At 53.4% G+C, this 21,034-nt stretch overlaps 4 protein-coding genes across 4 annotated transcripts; 2 read left to right on the top strand and 2 right to left on the bottom strand.

Moving 5' to 3' along the window:
• Nucleotides 1-2,303: 2,303 nt before the first annotated feature.
• Nucleotides 2,304-3,417, top strand: VTJ04DRAFT_8657 (uncharacterized protein; the record flags this gene model as incomplete). Its single annotated transcript, XM_069367117.1, has 5 exons — nucleotides 2,304-2,467; nucleotides 2,596-2,611; nucleotides 2,718-2,744; nucleotides 2,893-3,042; nucleotides 3,394-3,417. 5 exons carry the CDS (start codon nucleotides 2,304-2,306, stop codon nucleotides 3,415-3,417), a joined length of 381 nt encoding a protein of 126 aa, XP_069215478.1.
• Nucleotides 3,418-11,416: 7,999 nt separating this feature from the next.
• VTJ04DRAFT_8656 (uncharacterized protein) lies at nucleotides 11,417-11,671 on the bottom strand (the record flags this gene model as incomplete). Its single annotated transcript, XM_069367116.1, has 2 exons — nucleotides 11,417-11,531; nucleotides 11,589-11,671. 2 exons carry the CDS (start codon nucleotides 11,669-11,671, stop codon nucleotides 11,417-11,419), a joined length of 198 nt encoding a protein of 65 aa, XP_069215477.1.
• Nucleotides 11,672-13,349: 1,678 nt separating this feature from the next.
• Nucleotides 13,350-14,743, bottom strand: VTJ04DRAFT_8655 (uncharacterized protein; the record flags this gene model as incomplete). The annotated part of the gene is made up of 4 exons (XM_069367115.1): nucleotides 13,350-14,012; nucleotides 14,081-14,178; nucleotides 14,261-14,604; nucleotides 14,667-14,743. The coding sequence occupies 4 exons, from the start codon at nucleotides 14,741-14,743 to the stop codon at nucleotides 13,350-13,352; spliced, it is 1,182 nt and encodes a 393-aa protein (XP_069215476.1).
• A 1,937-nt stretch (nucleotides 14,744-16,680) lies between these two features.
• VTJ04DRAFT_8654 (uncharacterized protein) lies at nucleotides 16,681-20,366 on the top strand (the record flags this gene model as incomplete). The annotated part of the gene is made up of 8 exons (XM_069367114.1): nucleotides 16,681-16,826; nucleotides 17,031-17,568; nucleotides 17,656-17,691; nucleotides 17,755-17,964; nucleotides 18,025-18,076; nucleotides 18,149-18,332; nucleotides 18,394-18,450; nucleotides 18,509-20,366. 8 exons carry the CDS (start codon nucleotides 16,681-16,683, stop codon nucleotides 20,364-20,366), a joined length of 3,081 nt encoding a protein of 1,026 aa, XP_069215475.1.
• Nucleotides 20,367-21,034: the final 668 nt, after the last annotated feature.

The raw sequence follows: 21,034 nt of genomic DNA, 5'->3' as shown, positions 1-21,034 counted from the left end.
AAGTGCGCAGTCAAGGAGACCTACCTAGGTCAGGGATGTACTACTTACGCATGTATGTACAGTACATACATACATACCTACATTACACTACGGCATCGAGCAGATATTGAGGTCCTCACAAAAGAATGCGGGGTGGTGCTCTGCGATGCAGGACAGTGGGGACGGGTCCGTCAACCGAGCTATCTCCGACCAAGCTTTTGGTGCAATTGAGTTCCAAGTATTATATTGAACCATAAAGGGGCATGGTGTTACTGGCAACGGATGTGCTACGGCGGCTGGGAGGTCCAACAATATGCATGTCAAGATGCAGACACGGCTCGTAGCGTCGCCCGGCGCACTTCGATCACACCGCTCTCTGAGCCTACCCAAGGGGGCCCCGGGTGGGCTGCTCACCGGCCTCCTGGACGCTAACAAAATAAGCGACTCAACACCCCGTCCAGGATCTACTCCGTACTCATAACTAGTTATCCGTAGCCAAGCATGTATGTACGGAGTACCTGAACCAGGTGCTTCACGAGACCTGAAAGACCAGGTGCTGCCCGGTCTGCCGGATCCAGGGGGGTTACAATATTGTAAGATGGTTTGGTAGTTTGAGGCCACAGCGAGTCAGGATGGTTGGCTTTGACATATGGAAATCAACAAGCTCAGGAGTTTGACAGGCATAATGGTGGAAAATCACGTTTCCTCCATACTTCCCTGCTGTACAGCATCCTCAGGATACTCCATATGGAAATGGGACTCCACCATTTTGACATCCGTCAACCACCATTGTTGGATCGGGGGAAGAAGAGATGAAGCATAGCCAAGACCTGAGCCACGAGGCCTGAATGTCTGTGCGCAGACCATGGATGTGGAGCTCTACCCCCCTGTCTCCGGCCAGCTCGGGTCCGCCAGATTCGCTGGGCCCGGAGGGGATCCACTGTCAAGTCAACTCTGTGGCTGCATTCTTCAAGTGAGCGAGGGCGGGATTGACACCTCATGAGTCGCTCTCCGCAGAATCTTTTACTAGTATAGTCCATTCAACGTCGCTGGCATGCAACTAAAAGAGAGTCTTGTGTCATCGAATTCACACGCCGTCTGGCCTGGGGTAACTGACCAAACCGACCCAGTCCCATTTCTGGTGCAGACGGCCTCCCGCGTTTGCAGGTTCAAAGCGTTGGTCTTGACTGTATTGGGAGCGCCAGTGCCTCATTCGGCATTGTAAGGAGCGGGATGGACAGCAGCCAGGTGACACTGCGTACCTATGGGTCCAGCACTTGGATATTGCGTGTGGAGGTGAAGAGTTTTGGAGTTACGAAACAGGATGCCCATCCTGCCGTCTGGTAGCGTAGGGCACTCACATAGGAGACAAGAGACGGGAACGAATACCACTCCCGACTGTACGGACTGCTCGGCCGTCCACGTGGGATTCGAAGTGCCAGACAAAGTATTGTCTCCCTACGCCCGGACGGGAGGACATCTGTTTGATGGGAGGGTTCTTTGTCGCCCGTTTGTCGATTTGATATCTGCGACCTACTCCTACAGCCAGTCAAAGCTCCTTCACATACAACCCTGATCCTGCCCTACGTCAACCTACTTAGGTAGGTAGTAAGGCCATCAAGCAATTGAGGGCTTTCACACTTGACACACTTCCCGTCCTTCATCTAGAATCGACATCCTCACTGGTCGTCGGCGACCTCGTTGGCCTCGATGACCACAGGTCAGGGGCTGGAACTTGACATCTCCGATGAACGTGCCATCTCTTCCCTGGGGTCCTTGCCGTGTCGGCGGAGATGATGGTCCAGAACTCGACGAGCAGCAGATGGGAATGGAGGCAGACTAGTGGCCTACGGTAGTGGAGAGGTACGGTGTCTCTGAGATGCGTACACCGCAGGCTTCGGTCGATGCCACCGCCGTAGACATGATCGGCGGGATCTGGAGCTATCGCGTCTCGAGATGGATGCAGGGAGAGATGTCTCAGCGGTGAGGAGCGCAGCGTAGTATTATCGGGTCGCATTCATCGTGTCTTTTGGTCTAGGGTTGCGAGAGGCTCTTTGATGCACCTTCAACTCGGTGTGGTGTCATGTGTCATCGCCGTCAGACATGGTCGAGACACCGACATATCGAAGGTAGGTCATACTGTGAAGTATGTGCGGGCGGGTTGTGAAGCGAATGGGAGGGAACTCGTAGTAGGTACGGCTTTGGACCGCACCCGGAGACTTCCAAGTCGAGTCGGGTTCCGAGCCCCGGGTCAGTCTGCCGGTCTCGGCGGTGCCTGCCCCTCCCGTCCCCCACATTTCATGGCCGGCCGGGACCCACACCGAATGCCAACCCCCGACCCCCCCCGCATCCTCGAGGTCCCTTTTGGGAATCACGGTTACATTTTGTACGCTCCGGAGCTGGCCCCGCCGCAGCCCACCGTCACCGTCACCGTCACCGTCACCGCCACCGTCACCGCGCAGCTAACACGCCAGAGCAGAGATCAGGGGTTTCGGACAACTTGGTGTACTCCATAATAAGTAGATCTCTTCTCAACCGCCGCTGCATTTTTGCGTGGAGTCTTGATCAGATACGAACGAAGAAAACGAACAAGGTGCCGACGCTATTGTGATCTAGCCCGCTGGGCTGCAACGTCGGTCGGATCACCTAGTGTAGCGTGCTCTTGAAGACGGTTTGCCGCTATCCGATTTCGATAGTTATCCTGATTCCCCTGAGGCAGCTTATCTCTGCAAACGTAGGTACATGTTCGGTTTCTTTCCATGGAGGTACGTAAACATTGTTGGCCGTGCGCTGTCAAAAGCTTGAGGCTGGATTCTGGAGATGTCGCTTTCATCAGCACTCCGTCCACAAGTCCTCAGGTTTCTCATCCGTCCGCATTATTGACAAGAATGGCGTCCATTATGATTGAGGCAGCGCAATTCATCCCAAACCGAGGGAGCTCCGGCGAGGCAGCCTCGGCCTCTGGTTCATGCAATCCCGATCCCCTCACGAACCCTGCAGAAATACAACGTGGTGCACGTGGTGAAGGAGCTTATTCTTAGGCACTGTCCGGGCAATGGAGAGGTGAGGTAACACACCCATCTAGATACACACAGTACGGCCTGCAGAGAAGGGAGGCGTGGATGCCGGTGCCAGCAGCCAATAGTCGACGCAAGCTCGCATCACTTGATCTGAAACGGAGTCGAAACAGAAACATTTGAACCCCACCTCGTCTCCCTAGGTCCCTTGCCAAAACTAACATGAAAGAACCCCTCACTGACCAGGCATCTCACAACCTACCACACCTACCCCTCTTCCCCCACCCTTCAAGGAAAGAGGGGACCTTTTGTCTGAGCGTATGCATGTTGCGCCGAGGCGAGGCGGCGAAAAAGCGGGAGGGTAAGCAGTAGTGTTGCTGACACAAGTCTTACACAGGACGCCCTACTAGAAGCACTCTAGCTTATGCTTCATCTAGTGCTACATACCGCCCTACGAGCAGAGATTGGTTGTGTCGGAGTGACATAGTTTTCCGAGCCGAGTTCCTAACTACCGCGTAGTTAGCACATCTTATCAGTGGATGCGCTAGGCTCGCAGCGGCCGAGGAACAGCCGTTGTGGCCCTGGACGATAGTGCGGAGATAAGATGAAAGACGCGCCTCAAAAAGACTAGCAGAAGATTGATTGCGCAACGGTTTCTGTATGTACAGACATTCCAGACCCCTTCCCGTCCCGTGCCCTACCCTGTGCAACAAGTCATGAGGCCGACCCGGACAGCGATCTGAACGAGAGGAGTGGTTGAGTTTGAAGCAGAGGCATGGATGTACAGAGCTGTCTCCCAAACCATGCTGTCAAACGTGAGATCCATCTGAACCCCACTGCAGTTGATGCTGCAGGGCGAGGTCACGGACCAGGTGTTCGCAGCACAAGGAACGGTGAACCAATGGTTGGCGATTCCAACCTGCGGCTCATCCAGGGCAGGAGGGTGATCGTCGCACAACGCATCTCCTCAAAAAGCAGCGATTCCATTCCAGAAAACAAGACGAAAGGTAGAGGATGGCAGCGTATAGGAGGGATAGGGTTGCTTACAGGTTCATGCCTTTGTTTGGAAGCCGTCTCTTCAATAGATGGCAAGGCGCAGGGGAAAGGAACCTAGCACAGAGACTTTGCAAGACACTGCAACTGCAACCCCTCGTCTTCGTGAGGCATGTACAGTGTACTGTGGAGGACGGGCTTGCTCCTGCAGGCACATCATCGGGTGTCACAGAGGCTTCAACCGGGTTCATACCGGCCGCCGAGTGTCCACTTGGTGCTTGTCATGCGCCATCATTCAATTGAGTTTCTTTCCCAATTCCCACCCCTCGAAGCAATTCCTCCCAAGCGCAGGCTAATGTCGATGAGACTCGCTTGCCGAAATACTTCACAATACCTACAGACCACTTTCTTCTTTCTTGACCCGGCCCACACCGCCGCAGGTCGCCAGCATCGGCGACGACCTGGTTGAGCACCAGACGGAAGAGATCTTGCTGGTCGCCTGTCAAACGGCAATGCCAAAATCCCGCAGACAAAGATCGCCGCCCAGACGTAGCGTCGGCGTCATCGTCCCTCTTCCCGGTCCGCCGCGGAAGACCTGTCTCTCTCTCCCGGAGGAGTGTTGTTTCTCAATGGCGTTTGATGATCCGCCGCGGCAAACTGGCGGCTTTCTCCAGCTCGACAACAGGAAGGACGTCGGGAACAGGGCGCTAACTAGAGTGTAAACGCGGGAGGCGGCTTGCGGAAGCAGAGGAATTGAGGAACGCACAGACGCGAGGGCCGCTGGAGAAGAGAGCGGTGGCGGGTAGTTGAGCGGGATGCTTCCAGATCCGGCAGTGCCGCCGAATTAGACTTCTGCCGTCGATATTGCAACAAGCCTTACCGGGCGGTGTTGATAGAGGTAGCGAAGCACACGGCGTGATGAGCAGCAGTAGGTATAGTATCTGCAGTGACGAGCCGAGTCCACAGCTAGGGCAAAAACCGTTACGGGGCCCCTCGCTCGGCAAAATGAGCCGTGTGGAGCTGCCAGACATGCACACAGGAGGGGAAGCTGCAATGGACAAGGCTGGCCTGGATATGTCGCTGCGGAGTGTCAAACATTTCTTTTTCCCAGTCACAGGCGAGGACGGGTGATGACGCAGCGTCAACCAGGAAAAAGTCGATGTCAAAATTGATGTTGAGTTTCACCTTGTCGCATTCGTGTGAAAAGGGAGCTCCCGTGAAGAAACAACCGTTTTGCCCCAACCGAGACCCATGGTTCCAGTGTCAGAAAAAGGTTTCCGAAAACCGTTGAGACCCGGGACGAGGCTTGCAGCAATTTGGAAGAAGGTGAATCACAGGACATGGGATGAAAACTCTGTCAAAATTTGGGATCTTCATGTAGAAAGTAGCTAGTGGGCTTCGTACATGCATCTGCCGCAAATCCATTCTCAGATACGCCTCAGTGTTGACCTGCTTGAAGCTGCGCTCCTGGCTCGAAGTCGGTATGATTCTCCTCTTCCTACACGCCTCCCTCCCCGCAGCCAACTGCTTGGTTACACAGTCAATCCCATTGCCCGGATGCCGGCCCTGCTGCCGGTACATCATGCCCACGTGAAGTTCCGTCCTTCCCCGGTGGCACAGCCGATGCGGGTTTGGTGATCAGGAACCGCGAACAAGTTGAACTAGAGCGACACCGCCCACTACTAACATCTTGTTGTCCCTCAAAGAGGGAGCTCAACAATACCCAACTCCGTCATGGCCAAACCAACGGCTGGAAGCAAAAGAAACGAGATGGGCCCCTCCGGTATCAGGTAAATACCAGGATGGCAGAAAGTTTCTTTTGATCAGGTCAGGGAGTGTCGATATTGATTGCCAAAAAGCAAGCGAAGTGCATCGCATCCGCGACGCAGGTCATGACCGCACACTTCAGTTGCAGGAATCCGCTCCGGTACCGCTCATCATGAGATGAGGAACCTGGCAGGGTGAAACAAACAGGGCCTAGTTGCTGGAATCTCTTTCCACAATCTCGGGAGAGGTCCTTCAAGTATACCCAGTGGGGCTATTGTGAGATGTGCTTCACGGAGGTTTATACCTGAGCGAGGTGACGAAATATCGACAATATGAGGTCGACTCCCCTGTTGTCGTTGACTTGTATCAATGGAGAAGGAGCCGTTGGAGAAATTCGGGTTCATCTTGGAACCGTCCCCGGCAAGCCAGACCCGGTGCATCGGAGGACAAGGGGGTTCGAGGTTGCCTTGCCCAGAGAAACGCAACGAATGGATGCAATCACCGGCAACATTCGAACTCTCGCCTTTCTTCCCTCTTTCTTTTTGACAATTTGCGAGGGATTGGATAATCGGGGTGACGACGAGCACAAATTGTCGAACCGAGAGTGGGTGAGAATTAACTCGATACACTTACAAGACAGAGCAGCACCTCGAGGTTTGTCCAGCTTCCTCTTTGGGAAGCACTGGGCCCTCCCTTTGGCCAAGCCCTCCGATTCCCACCTCAACGGTCGGCCGGCCGGTCGCCGTCCCCATCCCGTGGCCACGACGGGATGCATGTTTCTTCCCCGCACCCCGCCGAAACACGACGGTCAACGGACCCGTCACTCACCTCACCCTTGGCCCATGCTCACGGCGGCACTGCCGTGCTGCAAACACTTTGACTTTCCCAGGACCTTGGTTTGACACGGCAACGGATTGCCTGGCACCCTGAGAACTGTGAAGTATGGACTGTCTTAGCTGTGCAGCAACCCGATGCTCTCCTTGATACATACTTGAATGGTTCGGGGCACAATGCAAGGCCATGAATGATGACATCCGACATCCGAACAAGCGACCAAATTCCCCGACATGAGTCGTTCGACTCGGCGACGAGAGTCACGTGTGAAGCGCTGCAGGTCTTGTGAAAGAAAAGACACATTTGGAGGCCGAAGCCGGACTGGGGCAAAAGAAGCAACCGGACACAAGAAACGGGGGTTCCGGGTTTCATCTTTCGCTGTCTCGTTTCCCCTGCCTCGTTTGTGATATCAAGTTGGAACCTGGTTCTGCGCCTCTCGTCAGTTTCGTCACGGCACGCTTTTTGGCTGATATTCCGCCTTTGCGGCGACCCAACCGGCAGCGGGAATCAAACGCAGATCCAACGCCATCACAGAGCCCAGTCACGCCGCTGCCGCCGCCGATCCACTTTTCACCTCGCCCGAGGGTTGAAAGAGAGAACCAAGTCCCCGATTACAGCAACAGTGCAGAATCATCTCCGTCCAGTCCTCTTGATTCTTCAGGAACCAGAGGTCCAAGATGAGTCTGGCCGTGCGATGCAAGACGGCTTGATGAACGGCATGTCGGGGGACCTCCTTTCCCCATTCGGACCTGGACACGGCCAACGTTGGCCTCCCCCGCGCCCGAACTGCTGCACGTCAGTCCGAGCGCCGCTGCTGATCCGGCCGTGGATAGGAACCGCCTTGCGGTAGAGGGTGGATTTGTGTGGATGAGAATGTCCCCGCTGCATGTGTGGCCGACGAATCTTGCCCGATGCTGTGTGTGCTGTGTGTAGACGCAATCCTGTACAGAGCAAGCGCATGTAGGTACCTACATACACCGACATGCTTCGTGCTCACATACAGTACGTACATGCTAGTAAGTCTCCTTGCGAAGAAGTGGTATCACGCCCGCTTTGATCCTCTGGTGATGTCCAGCGACGCCAGTGGATACTCCCAACCATGGATTTCCCACCAACAATTGCTCGAGAAAGTGTTAAGATCTACGAATGTTAAGCGTTGTGATTCGTGGAATATTCCAACTGGGTGAAGAAGAACCTCTCGGCTCCTTCGAACGTTTTGCAGCATCATCGTCGGCACGCAGCAAGGCCTCAGCGCCACCCCCAGTTGCTGTCAGCCCAGTGGCCACGCGTGGTCTGTCCAACAACCAGCCAGTCCGATACAAGTATAGCGCCCACTGACAGCTCAGATCAACACGCAGGAAAGGTCCGCATCGACAGGTCCCGAGAGCCACGCTGCCCTTCCCGCAGCAGTTCGCTGCAGCGATCAGACCTTCGACGGGAATGAAGAGATAGATGCGCGAGATGTGTTGGAGGGGGGCATCACGATCTGCGAGGGCCAAGGAGAGGGCATTCCCGACCCCCTTTCCACGTCCGTCTGGTTGGCACGCAGGTCCGCCCGATTGGGGTCGTCGTTCCTGACTTTGTCCGACTGGAGTTGCGCCTCATGCTCTTTGCGTCGGGACTTGATCAGAGGAGTGGAAGAGGGGGCAGCTAAGTGAGTATTTCCTTGGGGCTGTGTACGCCGGAAGTCTCAGGTCAAGCGAGTCCGACTCTTGGATGAAGCCCCTGAATAAGAGAATGAGCCACAGGCGCGTAGGCATAGGCGGTTCCGTCTCCTGACCGGTGAGAGTTCCAATCCTAACTTCAGCCCTTCTGTACGTTTCCGGGGAGGACGACGTCACCATGATTCCTCAACTCGCTAGCATCCTCTCTCAGGTATGGGGCGAGTTTGGAGTTCTCCTTGGTCCTGGTGGCACGTCTTCCGGCCACCAGCCAGGTACGGGCGTGAAACATGGAGTCGGTCATGGGAAGCGTGGCTGCCTAGGTACTTGGATGACTCATTATGACAATTACTCTTAGAATGAGATTCCACCCAAGCCGAGAGTCGAGCCTGGAGACCAAGTGGTCTTGGACGGATTGAGCATCTACCTCATCCTTGACTGACAGTCTTGCCAGAGCAAGCCATGACTACAAGTTTCTTGGCCGTGTTGGAATAGACAAATACGGTCTGAATTGCGATATTGGCACCGAACCACGACCCAGAGCCACATGATGTAGTTACACCCCTCTCCATCTGAGGAAGAGGGAGGGGGAAAGGTTGGCAAGTTCGCCTCGACGGGCTCCCCGACCTGCGGCGGAAGAGATCGTGGCCTGACCCATGAGACACCAGACAGTCCAGACTTGGAAGGATGAGAACTCAAGGGCCTGGCCAAGGTCTACTTCGACTCATTCATCTTCCTTGTCGGTGCTCGTCATGAGCGGGAACATGCTCAGCTGTTGGAAGAACGGGGCTTCATGTCCTCCTCTCGGGATGACCGAGAGATGGAGAAATGGTGTATACCATCGACAAGGTCCGAGCCTGCTGTGCGTGTGAAGCTCCTCTCTTACACTCTCATCTGGACACGTGTGGATTGGGCTTTGTTGATGTCCATCTCCATCCACTTGTATCTGTCTTAACGTTTACCGCCAGTGGCAAAGACAGGGAGGCTGGATTGGACTGGACTGGAGCTTGCTTGGGTCATCAAGTCATGGAAGTGCGGTAGAAGGAATCGCCGTCGCCACATGTATGGAGTGCGGTTCATGTCAGTCAGTCAGTCGAAGGAGACACCGGCCGGGCCCATAGGTCTAGAGAGAAGATGATGTCAATTCGAGGGACAGGTCTGATGAGGCATCTCTTCCCTGTCCACCACGACCCCATCGCACCCGGAACTAGCTCGGCCCTAACGAGTAGCGGAGGCATGTCGAGGCCGATGACGAAGTTTAGTGGTGCCTCCACAATGATACTTACGGAAGTAGAGATAGAGTTCGACGACAACCACGAGGAACCCCGGCCTCCTTCTCGGAGGGTGGAGCGACCGGCCGGCCGGGCCCGGGGAGTGGAGCAGGCAGATGACAAAAAAGATGCCGAAGAGGAGTCCACCAAAAGTGGAGCACGCCGGATGAAGCCGAAAGGGCTCCAGCAACGGGCATGCCGAAGCCCCCGGGCGAGCCAAGGAAGACAGCACGAGCAAGCGCGTGGAAAATGCGAACTTCAGGGAAGGGGTTTCACCTGCTGTGGACTTTTGGTGATGTCAGCGTCGGTGGTTGGCGTCATCAACATGGGCCCTGTCCACCTGAACTCGCCGTTGTCGGCCGGTTCCCTATCCCCCTGACAAGGCGCTAGTTGCTTACCTTGACTAGTTACCCCAGCATTGTTTGCGTACACTAGGGCGTACAGACCCCATTGCCATCCAGGGCCTTTTCCTCGAGGGCAATGCCCTGTCCAAGGCTTGACAAGCAAGCCTTGTCTGGAGAGTTGTCCGGGGAGGGAGGGGGGCGTGCAAAAACACCAACAGGTGAAGGCAGGCTGCAATGGTGGATTTGTCTCCAAAACACCAAGCCACGAAACAGGAATGGCTCGCCCAAATTGGTGATTTGGCCGCTGGCGCTAGCTCAACAGCAACGAACCCTGCAGTCTGGGGGAGACGAAGCCGTTGGTGAGATCATCGCGGCGTGTTCTGGGGGTGGGAAATGCCCTCGCTTCTGAACCTGCCATCATGTGCCTTGTCAGTGAGGAGGCTAATGTAGGTACAGACAGAGTAGTTATTCCGTACTTGGGTACACTAGTTCGCGTTCATGCGGCTCTCTGGGACAGTGAGGGATGATTGCCCGGGGGTCAGGTTGTGTTCCTGGTCACCTCTTGCTCACCAACAAAGCCTTCAAGGGTGAGGAAACGAACGAGCTATTGCTTGGCGTCCGCCAACGTTCGCTAAACTTTAAACATCTCCCAAGTCCGCGGAGGTGTGTTGGCGGAGCTATCGAGAATCAGGCATTCGCAGCGTCAAGTGATACTTGGTTTTGGCTAGGGTCCGACTAACGTTAACTATGTCCGTCATTATTAATCGGTATGTACTCCGGAGCGAGTATTCTTTGTGGGAGTGTTATAGCTGACAGGCTTTTCACAGTGCAAGTATGTACATCCATCCATACATAGGTAATACAACCCATACTAAGTAAGGCTTATCTAAAGGACAGCCCGCCTGCAATCTGGGAGCTGAATGGCTGGGTATTGATGACGCGATGGCAGCCCATGGCATCGTTGCTAGCCAGGCTTCTGGTCCTTGGCCAGCGAGGATGGAAGAGGAAGAGGAAGCATTGCCTTATTGAGAAATCTCCGTGGGCAGATCATGCCATTTTCGTGGTTGTCGATGGCTTCACATGATGGGATTGACGGGACAGGGAATCCAATCCCTCCGCATGCGCGTGTCGCATGCCATGCGAGCCGAAGGCTTGTCGGTGTTGTTGGTTTCTGGAATGGACAAAACAGGAATGAGGGGTTGGTTTGGTGAGAGGCACGCCCATCCTGGGTTCGGTTCCCGAGAAGTTCTTGAGGGGAGGAGGGGATGAGACGGGGATTGGCTGGCCTTGCTAACGTCCATCCAGTTCGTCCCTCACCGGTCCGTCAGGGGGGTGGCAACAATGGAAGATGAGGGGAAGCAAAGCCATTATTTTTGGAAGACGGAGTGGTTGGTGACTACAATGCACATACAACTCCAGGACTATCAGACACTATCTGGAGGGGTTTCGTTCTTGAGCAACTAACGTTGGTCAACTGCAAGATGGATTGCCTTCATCCGAAGCTACCGACGCCAGGGTTGTCCTGTGTGCTTATCGTTGGCGTTAGTTAATCACTGGCAGCGACTGTTTTCGAGCAGCAGCGTCTTCTTCTCACGCACGCTATCGTTTTGCGAGTCTTGCGAAATCGGGCTTCTATAACCTCCACTGGTCTTCTTGGTGTTGGCACTAGCAAGTTAGTCCGGGCTATCTCCATAGAATCACAAATCTTCGGCAACGCCCAACAGTTTGGAACCCAGCTGAAAGTCGCCCCATGGCTTCATGGGTTGACCTTGTTCGGCGAAGAGCGACCGCCTGGACTGGTCCATCCTGTCCCGACCTGACGGTAAGCCAGCTTTCCACTTTACGACGCGTTCTGGAAGAGGAAACCAGCACGTCTCAGCCTCGGATTTCACTCACAAATGGGCGCGTCAGTTTTGTCGTCTGGGTACCATTCCCCGCATGAAACACCAGGGCCAGCCCTCGAGTTCGAGTTCGCTCAGCGCATAAACCAATGGGGGAACCTGGCTTGTTGGAGGAAGAGAAGAGGACACAAGCAGGATCAAGGGCTGCGTACACTCCATTGTACGCACCTCCGTAAGCGCAGCATTCCCAGGTTGCTCCGCATTGCTCCTTGCTTGTGATACAGTGAGAGTGATGATGAGGACAAGTGATCCGGCTCGGTCCGCTTGGGGCCAGGGGGTTGTGGCGCCGAAGATACACGTGGCTGGCGCCAAATCATGGGAGGAACTAATATCCCTTCAGACCCTACCAAGCTAAAATGCGGCTTGACGCTGAGTAAAGGTAGTTTCGACTCATAAGAGGGGGGGATTCGTAGCTTTGATTACCTCTCGAGAATCTTCAGGGTGAAAGGCTTTCGACCTAACATAGTCTTCGGCATAGAAGACTATTTCAGTCTAATATCCATTTCAGCCCTTTAATATATGTAGTTTTGGAATGGATATAATCCTCTACGTGAAGATTTCTGGTTTGACATTAACATGATTTCCTCTCCCGAAAATAACGTCCAGAGCTTCGGGTGAGGGTTAGGTATACAAAGCCATAATGCAATCCTCAGACGCAGCGTTCTGCAAGACACCTTACACACACATTTGAGGATAACAGGCGAGAAGTCAGGAAACAACGCAAATGAAAGAACAGAAAAAGCAGCGACAAGAACATGAATTGAACGGAGACCTTTCACTTGGAAACGGAGATCCTAACCGCTTGGCCAGAATCACCTTCATCCATTATTGAGAGCTATAGAAGGAATGGAAGCTGATAAACTGCTTGCTCCTTGGCCGGGCGTTCTTGCCTACTACAGAGAGCGAGGCCTCGAGCTGATTTTCCGGCCGAGAAAAGATCCTTTAGGGAAGGAGCACCTGTCACAAAAGAAAGATTTCTATTTCGAAACGGTCACAGGGGCGATTTCAAGGTTGAGATTTTTTCCTGACATGGTTTTCTCGATTTGAAACGCTTCTTCCCAGGCATCCTCACTGTGACCCTCTTATAACCCTCTCGGGCCAGCTGAAATCCTCTCCACAAACTACCATAAGTAATCTTAGACGACGAACACCAGCCCTGTGATCATTACTTTAAAAGGCGGCGCGAGCTCAGGTAGGTACCTAGGCGCCTGCATACCTACATCCACACCCCAGGCTCAAACACTTCAGGGACATACATGGTGTCGGGCAGACGTAACATGTCGTGCACATAGGAAGCAAGTGGGTATCTGGCCGAACCGTATGTTTTGAGCTCGAAGCCCAGCACGCGCCGTACGTTCAGTTGCCCCCGCTCAGGTATTAGCAAAATACGCACTTGCTTGGAGTTGGCCCCAGCATAATAAACATTGATTAGCCACTGTTCGACCCGCAAGGAAACAAATATGCACACAAACACGTTGCGGCCAAACGTGAGAGGAGGCTTGCTATTTATTTTAAACAATGCCTAGGCATGAAGCCCACGATGAGGAAATGCTTGGTACAGAACCCCAAAACTGAAGCAGCCCTAGCACTGATGATTGAGGTTGGCGCTCTGATAACACGAACCCTCGTAAAAAAGCCTCCATGCTGGTTGACCGTTAGCACCTGTAGGATCGTATTGAAAGAGTGCCATGCCGCGTTCTGTTTCGTTTATAATCGCCTCGTCGTCCGGGTTGTCGTAATCGAGTGGGAGGTACGGATAGATATTGACCTCGATTTTGCCCTCCCCTCGGAAACCAAGAGTCCGTCTGATCTGGTTCACGATAGATTCCATTTTCTTAGGGTACCGAAGCTTGCGCCGCATCTGTTCTTCGGGTGGTAGGTCATTTTCCTCGTCGGCTTCTGTGTTCTTCTTAGTACCCCGCGTTGACGCCATTATGAATAGCTTCGGTTCGTCGTCCTCATGGTTGAACAAATCCGGATCGATCCCTACCGAGCTGTCCGCCGGCTGGATGTAAGCCCTCCCAGTTATGCGTGAGTTGTAGGTTGACTGGGCCCCATATCTGACGCGATCTCCCCTAATGTGCTTAAGAACCCTCTCAGTCCACGTTTCGGCTGTTGAAGTATCGCGCCAATCATAAAATTGATCGGCTGTCATTTCCTCAAGGACCTTTGGTTCTGGTTTCCCGAGAGAATAACTCTCCCAGTAGTGCGCCATCCAGACTGCGCGCCTGGAAACGAGCGTGACCTGTCAGCGTCGTGGTTCATTAGCATGAGCACACATTGCAGGTTTCTTCTTCACTCAATAGGACTGACTTGTGTGCAACCGTGAAGACCTGCAGAGAGCATCTGGAACGCCGTGCCTCCGAACACTTTTAGATGGGACACAGGCACTTCTACATTTACCTCCTGGCCTGGACATGTCAAAAGAGGAACAACGTTAATTGTAAACGGACCATACGTGGAGCGGGTGGAGTGGGATAGGTGAGGACTCACCATTGACTTCTGCTCGGCCCTGGAAAAAGAGGGGACGTCCGAAATACTGGCGATCACCATGAATAATAGGGTCCTGGTTCAGTTCCGCGTATCTCGGGTGATTTGGCATATAGGAGTTGAAGAGGTCAGCCATGTATGTGTGCGGATCTCGGTGACCGAAGGCCCTCTTGGCCAAATGGCTCGTAGACTCATTTCCCTGGACCCAGGGAATCTGGCTTCGAGCTTTGAGAAATGTACCAGCGCTGCAAAGAGCACTGCCACAGCCTCCCAGCTCACATGACGTCTCGCAATATCCCAGGGGAAGTTCATCCTGACGGGCTAGCAGGGAGGGATGTTCTAGGTCACTGGGCGCATGATGAGTTAGTGGTAGGAATTAGGAGGGAAGTATAGAAATATAGGTACTTACTGACGAGACACAGCTCTGGAGAGGGCGAGCGTGGCCCAATGGAAGGTCAAGAGCAATCGCGTGAGTGAAAGTGCCATGGTGTGTAAGCGCCGGGTCGAGGGACCTTTCCAGAATCACAAACCACCTTGGGCACACAAACAAACACCAAACCGGAGAGGTGGGCGGGAGAGTTCAACTTTTAACCACACCTGGATGCTGAACTCCAGCCACCCCACCCCAATGTCCTCTTCAAGGTCCCAGTGGTATCTACAAGTCCCCAAGGACCTCTCCGGACCTTGGCATCGAGTGTCAGATGCTCTGTTGTACACGTACATACATCCCCCTTCCTCGTCATCCCCCACATTCTCTCGCAAGCAATACCTGATTCAAACTCTGCACAACCGGGACGTTCAGATCCTGCTCCAAAAATATTACAGGAACAGACCCTCTACTCCAGTTCCATCAATGTCATGTGGCAATCGGGTCATATCTTTCCACCAAAGCCAGAAACAAGGATCGCGTTGGCCTTACCTTACAGGAGCTGCCAGGCCACTAGTAGCTCGGGTTGTGACCCTACATGCACACTAGAGCTTTCATCACCAACACCAACGCCATGAACAACAAAAGAGGAGCAATAGCAGGACGGAACATGTCACTTGTGATAGGCCTACCCGTAGAAAGCTTGGTATAGTTGCTTATCGTGTTAGTTTCGGCCGCTCAGGTGAAGGTCGCATGTTCCTCACATCCGGCATCACGGTCAACACCAGGGGAACGAGCTTAAGGTAGTAACGAAAGCCTCGTTTCCGGGAACACAAGTCCTGGCCTTGCATCACAAAGTTACAAAGTACCTAAAGTTGGCAACGAACCTCATTTGGTCGTTCGGAATGTGACCCTGTATGCAGGCACAGAACTTAACTATCACCAACAAACTTGCTAAAACGGAGTAGACATGGGGTGGACTGCGTGAGTTGGGGGTAGTACCCGGGGGCTCGTGGGGGTCGGGTTGTTAAGCTGATGCGGCACGTAATGCGTAGCCCCTAGTTGGTCTGCCGCCCTACATCCGGCACCGGCACGTGAGGTTCGATATATGTACATACATAGTAACCGGGGTCTCGTTTTCGGGGACTAGTCCAATATGTATCACAACCTACATACACACGGTAGTGCCCAGGTTAAGGTTAATGCGCAATGACATCAAACGATTGAAGCGTTTAACTACCTACATAGCGATGGGCCCCGGATTATCACAGGTTGGTACTTAGATATGACGCGACTTTTCCAGGAAACACAACCTGGCTTGGTTATTCAGGATGTCACCCTATATGCACCGTTCAGACTGTATCACCAACAACTCTCCTAGAAGACAATAGTTCCATTGACGTAGGATCAATTACAGATCACCTCTGGTACGTTAATACCTCATTCGGAGTGTCACCCTATATGCACCGTTCAGACTATATCACCAATAACTCTCTTATGAAACAATAGTTCCATCGACATAGGATCAATCACCGTTCACCTCGAGGACGTTAATACCTATTATTATGGTTTGGTATCTGCAGGCTGCACGGAACTTCTCTTTGTGGGCTAGGTTGACTCCTTACCTACCAGATAGGTACGTTATCGTATCGTGTAAGTCGAATCTCAGTCATTATACAGTCGAGCCCCCAATGGCTCTATTGTCTGACTAGTGCTGCAATGAATGGGGAAAGACGTGGTTGGAACGGGAGAAGAAGTTCGGCAACAAGTCATCATGTGGACGGATGAAGCAAATGGACTGAGATGGGGGTGACCGTGAGCTCCACAGCGAAAGTGGCATCATGCGTGATGACGGTCAGGTTCTGGAAATGACACCAACGCGGTGGATAGGGACGAGTGAAAAGACCATTCACGCATGTTGTGCTAGCCGCAGAGTCAACACGTTCCATATATTAAGCCACGCCAGGACTATCACCGGTGTCATGGCAACTCGAACTCAGCCACTCTCTTTCATCCATGACTCTGGTTCCCTTGGAATCACCTCCATTCTATCATCATGGGCCAGTCTTGCAGTTACACGCAGGTCCAACCCGGCGACGGTTGTTGGTCTCTGGCACAGCGCTGCGGCGGCATCACGCAGGAACAATTCATCCAGTACAATGGCGGCAGCAACACTATCTGCTCGACTCTCGAACCAATGTAGTACGTCTGTTGCTCCGACGGCGCGTTACCAGACCTCCCTCCACCCAATTCGGACGGCACCTGCGTAACTCAACAAGTGCTGGCCGGCGACGCATGTGCAACATTGGCCAACCGCTGCCAGATCACTCAAAACAAGCTCATAGAACGGAACCGCAACAATCTATGTTCGACTCTCACGGTTGGAGAACACGTCTGCTGTACAAGTGGAGAGCTCCCCGACTTTTCTCCCAAGCCCAACGCCGATGGGTCCTGTTTCTCCTATACGGTTCAGCCGGGCGATACCTGCTATGATATCGCACAAGCGCATTACGTGACGCCCCAGCAGATTGAAGACCGCAACCACAATACCTGGGGCTGGTATGGTTGCAGTATGTTGATGGTGGGCAACAACATCTGTCTGTCGACTGGAGATCCTCCGATGCCCGCCCCTCTCGAAAATGCTGTGTGCGGTCCCCAGAAGCCTGGTACACCGCGGCCAGCTAATATGAGCGATTTGGCAAACCTCAACCCGTGCCCCCTCAATGCTTGCTGCAATATCTGGGGTCAGTGTGGCATCGATCAGGACTTCTGCATTCCGAGTCCTATCCCTGGAGGAGCCCCAGGCACAGCCCAGCCGGGCTCAAACGGGTGCATTGCCAACTGCGGGTTGGACATCGTCGGAAACGAATCTCCCCCAGCAGAGTTCAAGCGGATCGCATATTGGGAGGCGTGGAACTACGAGAGACCTTGTCTTAACATGCGTGTAAGTCCCCCATTTCCCCGACCCTATATTAGGGTGTTAGGGGCGCTCACTTTGGCGGTGAACACTAATCACGAAACACGGTAAAAGGCTGGAAACATCGATACCAAACACTACACCCATGTGGTAAGTTTCTGCTCCTTCGCAGGCCTCCTATAAATAAGGGCAGATTATTGATGTAGGACACAGCACTTCGCCTTCGGAGACATTACATCAGATTACTATGTCGATGTAAGCGGACTGCAGGAGGCTTACAACGAATTTAAGGCCCTGAAAGGTGTCAAGCGTATTATGAGCTTTGGCGGCTGGACATTCTCGACAGCCTGGGATACATACCCAATTTTTCGTGAGGGAGTGACTGCTCAAGAGAGACAGGCCTTTGCCCAGAATGTGGTCAATGTAAGCCAAGCGACAGGTAGCATTTGTGGGGTTTGCCAGCAACTAACGGTCTTTGCACAGTTCATCGTTAACGAAGGGCTGGATGGAGTTGATTTTGACTGGGAATACCCGGGTACGCTTTTTCCTTACCCTTGTTTCTTATTTTTGCTAGTAGAAGAACTGCGAGTTAACAACCTGGTTCCAGGAGCGCCCGACATCCCTGGCATTCCTCCAGCGAGTCAGCAAAATGGGCAAGACTATCTTGAGTTCCTCCAGTTGGTGCGCCAGCTTATGCCCTCCAACTTGACAATTGGCATCGCAGCACCGGCATCATTTTGGTATTTGAAGGGGTTTCCTCTGGGTGAAATGGCTGCTGTTGTCGATTATATGTAAGATACATACCCTTTCTTTCTAAACAAACGAACCCTTGGCTAACCAAGCCAACTCTAGTGTCTATATGACATATGACTTGCATGGACAATGGGACTACGGCAATCCGTGGACCTCGTAAGTGAATACTCCTCTTATTCCTATTCAAACATATTGTCTAACTCAGAACACACAGGTCTGGATGTCCTGAGGGCAACTGCCTCCGCTCTCACATCAACCGAACCGAGACGGAGCTTGCCTTGGTCATGGCCACCAAAGCTGGAGTCCCTGCTCATAAGCTCATTGTTGGCATGCCAATGTATGGACGGTCCTTTAAAATGGTCCAGCAAGGCTGCTGGGGTCCAAATTGCCGATTTACCGGCCCCGAGTCGGGAGCCACGCCTGGCCGCTGTACTGGGACGAGCGGCTATATTTCCAACTTTGAGATTCGTGAGATTCTGGCGACCAACCCGACAGCGGAGCTCTATACCAGTGATGACGGCGATATTCTGATTTACAATGGAGACCAGTGGGTTTCATGGCTCTCTAAGTCGTCCTATAAAGCCCGGGAGCAGTGGATCAAGGGTCTCAACTTCGGCGGGACCTCTGACTGGGCTATCGACCTGGATGTCGACTACGGTACAAACCCGGGCAGTCCCGGGGGGAGCCCCGGCGGTGGTCCTGGCGGCGACAGCGGTGCTGCGCCGATCTTTATCAGTCCGGATATCTACGATAGCCCTGAGGAGGCACCGGAAGTGCGCTGCCACCCGCCATGCACCTTTGTCTTCCCGCCCTGGACATTATCGACTACAACGACCATAAGCATGGAGCCGGTCACTATCACCTACTCGGAGAACTGGGAGATTACCACGACCATCAATGGCGCTCCTGTAACAACCTCGACAGGGACCCTCACCAGTACCGTGATCACTGTCCCGCCGGTAACTACAACTGAGATTCCCGTGTGGAACTATGTTTGGGATGGCCATGACAGTGATGACGACAGTGATTCCGATGACGATGGAGTGATCGTCTACCTGACCAGTAGCGTCACGTTCCCTCCCGTCACCCTGACCAGAACTCGGCCACCCGGCCCTGGCAACACTAACACCGAGACCATTGTGTGGACGTATAGTCCGGGTCCCTATCCAACCCTCCATCCAGAGCCAAAGGGAAAAGATGACGATGACGACCCAACTCCACCGCCACCTCCTCCCCCCGGCCACAAGGATAGGGTCACTGTCACAGAGGGAGAAGATGGACCGAAGTGTCGGCCTGGGCAGAATTGCGGGCCAAAATGCAGTTCTCAGTGCGATCCGAAGGTCATCCCGTGTCTCTTCCTCTGCGGCTGTATTGGGCCCTTCTGTCCCCGTGGCTCCTGCGTTGGACCAGGCTGCTTCGACCGCGGCTTCGTCGGCGGCGGGGGTGGCAGCCCTGAAACAACCTGCCGGACGCGCGCGACTGTCTCAGATTGCGAGGTCAGATGCTCGGTGCTCAGCTATAACGCGCTCGATGTACGGACGAGGTGCAGGGACCCGGAGTGCGAGTACCCCATCACCGGCTGCGCGATCACAGGTACCACAACAACGACCACCACGACTCTCTCGTGCCTCAAGAGAGCAACCTATGTACCCTACACCGACATCCCTGTTCTCGGCAGCGGCGGCAGGGCCGGCACATGGACAACACTTTTCGGCCAGCCGGACGACGAGACTACCACGACCACTACATCAACTACATCCTCACCTAGCTCGACACCTGCTCTCGGAGGACCTTGCAGCGAGCACTGGGACTGCATGAGCATAACGGATTGCAGCGCAGGCAAGGTACCCGGATGTTTGTCTCACGGCGTTGGCCACCCTCCGACTTGCGTTTGCTACGACAACTTGAATATCCCGCTTGGTGGTCCATGCAACCGGCATGCGTATTGCATGGCGAATCAATGCCCTGGAGGAACGTACCCGAGATGTCTGTCGCATGGCGTGGGCCATCCCCCGACTTGTGCCTGTATCAATGACGATGATGATGGTGGACATTTGATTGTGAAGGTTTGAATAGGATGAACCGAGGTAATTAGTTCAATCGCTTCTCTGTGTATATAGTAAATATTGGTGTGTTGGATGCAATGGATCGAGGAGTGGCTTGCCAATATCAGTTTCTGAGATGTGTCCTGTACTACATAACATCATCAAACCACCGGATACAAGCTAAATATGCACCACAGATCTTGGATTTGCTATTCAAGCAGCGAAGATATTATTAGAGGGTTTTGGTCTCTGTCGTACTGTGCGGGTCCCATTAACACCCATCAACACCACGTCTGCCAGCCAACTTGGCAGAGAGCTATTATTAGTCTCCTGATAGCGCCCCTGGCAGCTAGCTATAGAATCCTTCAGCAAGGCTCCGAGCCTGGTTGGGCACCAATGAGTCTATTCCCAGAGTGCTTCCCAGAGCGTTTCCAGGCGCGCCTCTCAGGGATAAGTAGTCGCTCTTTTGCTCCATTTCCTTTTGATGTAGTCAGACTCAATTCATATCATATGAGGCCTCAATTGAATTTCCCTGCACCTGAAAGCTTGTGGCACGACAGTCTCTGAAATGGGATCATCTACCTTGGCAGGCGGGATGTTTTCTGATTCATCATTACTCGTCTCGTAGTGTAACTGCCCTGTGGATGAGGCCAAGCTATATATATATATATATATATATATATATATATATATAA

This window comes from Mycothermus thermophilus (assembly GCF_041956435.1).
Source record: "Mycothermus thermophilus strain CBS 625.91 unplaced genomic scaffold VTJ04scaffold_6, whole genome shotgun sequence".
In the NCBI taxonomy this organism is placed as follows: domain Eukaryota; kingdom Fungi; phylum Ascomycota; class Sordariomycetes; order Sordariales; family Chaetomiaceae; genus Mycothermus; species Mycothermus thermophilus.
The sequence above is the reverse complement of the archived record's forward strand: the minus strand, read 5'-3'. Positions and strand labels throughout refer to the sequence as shown.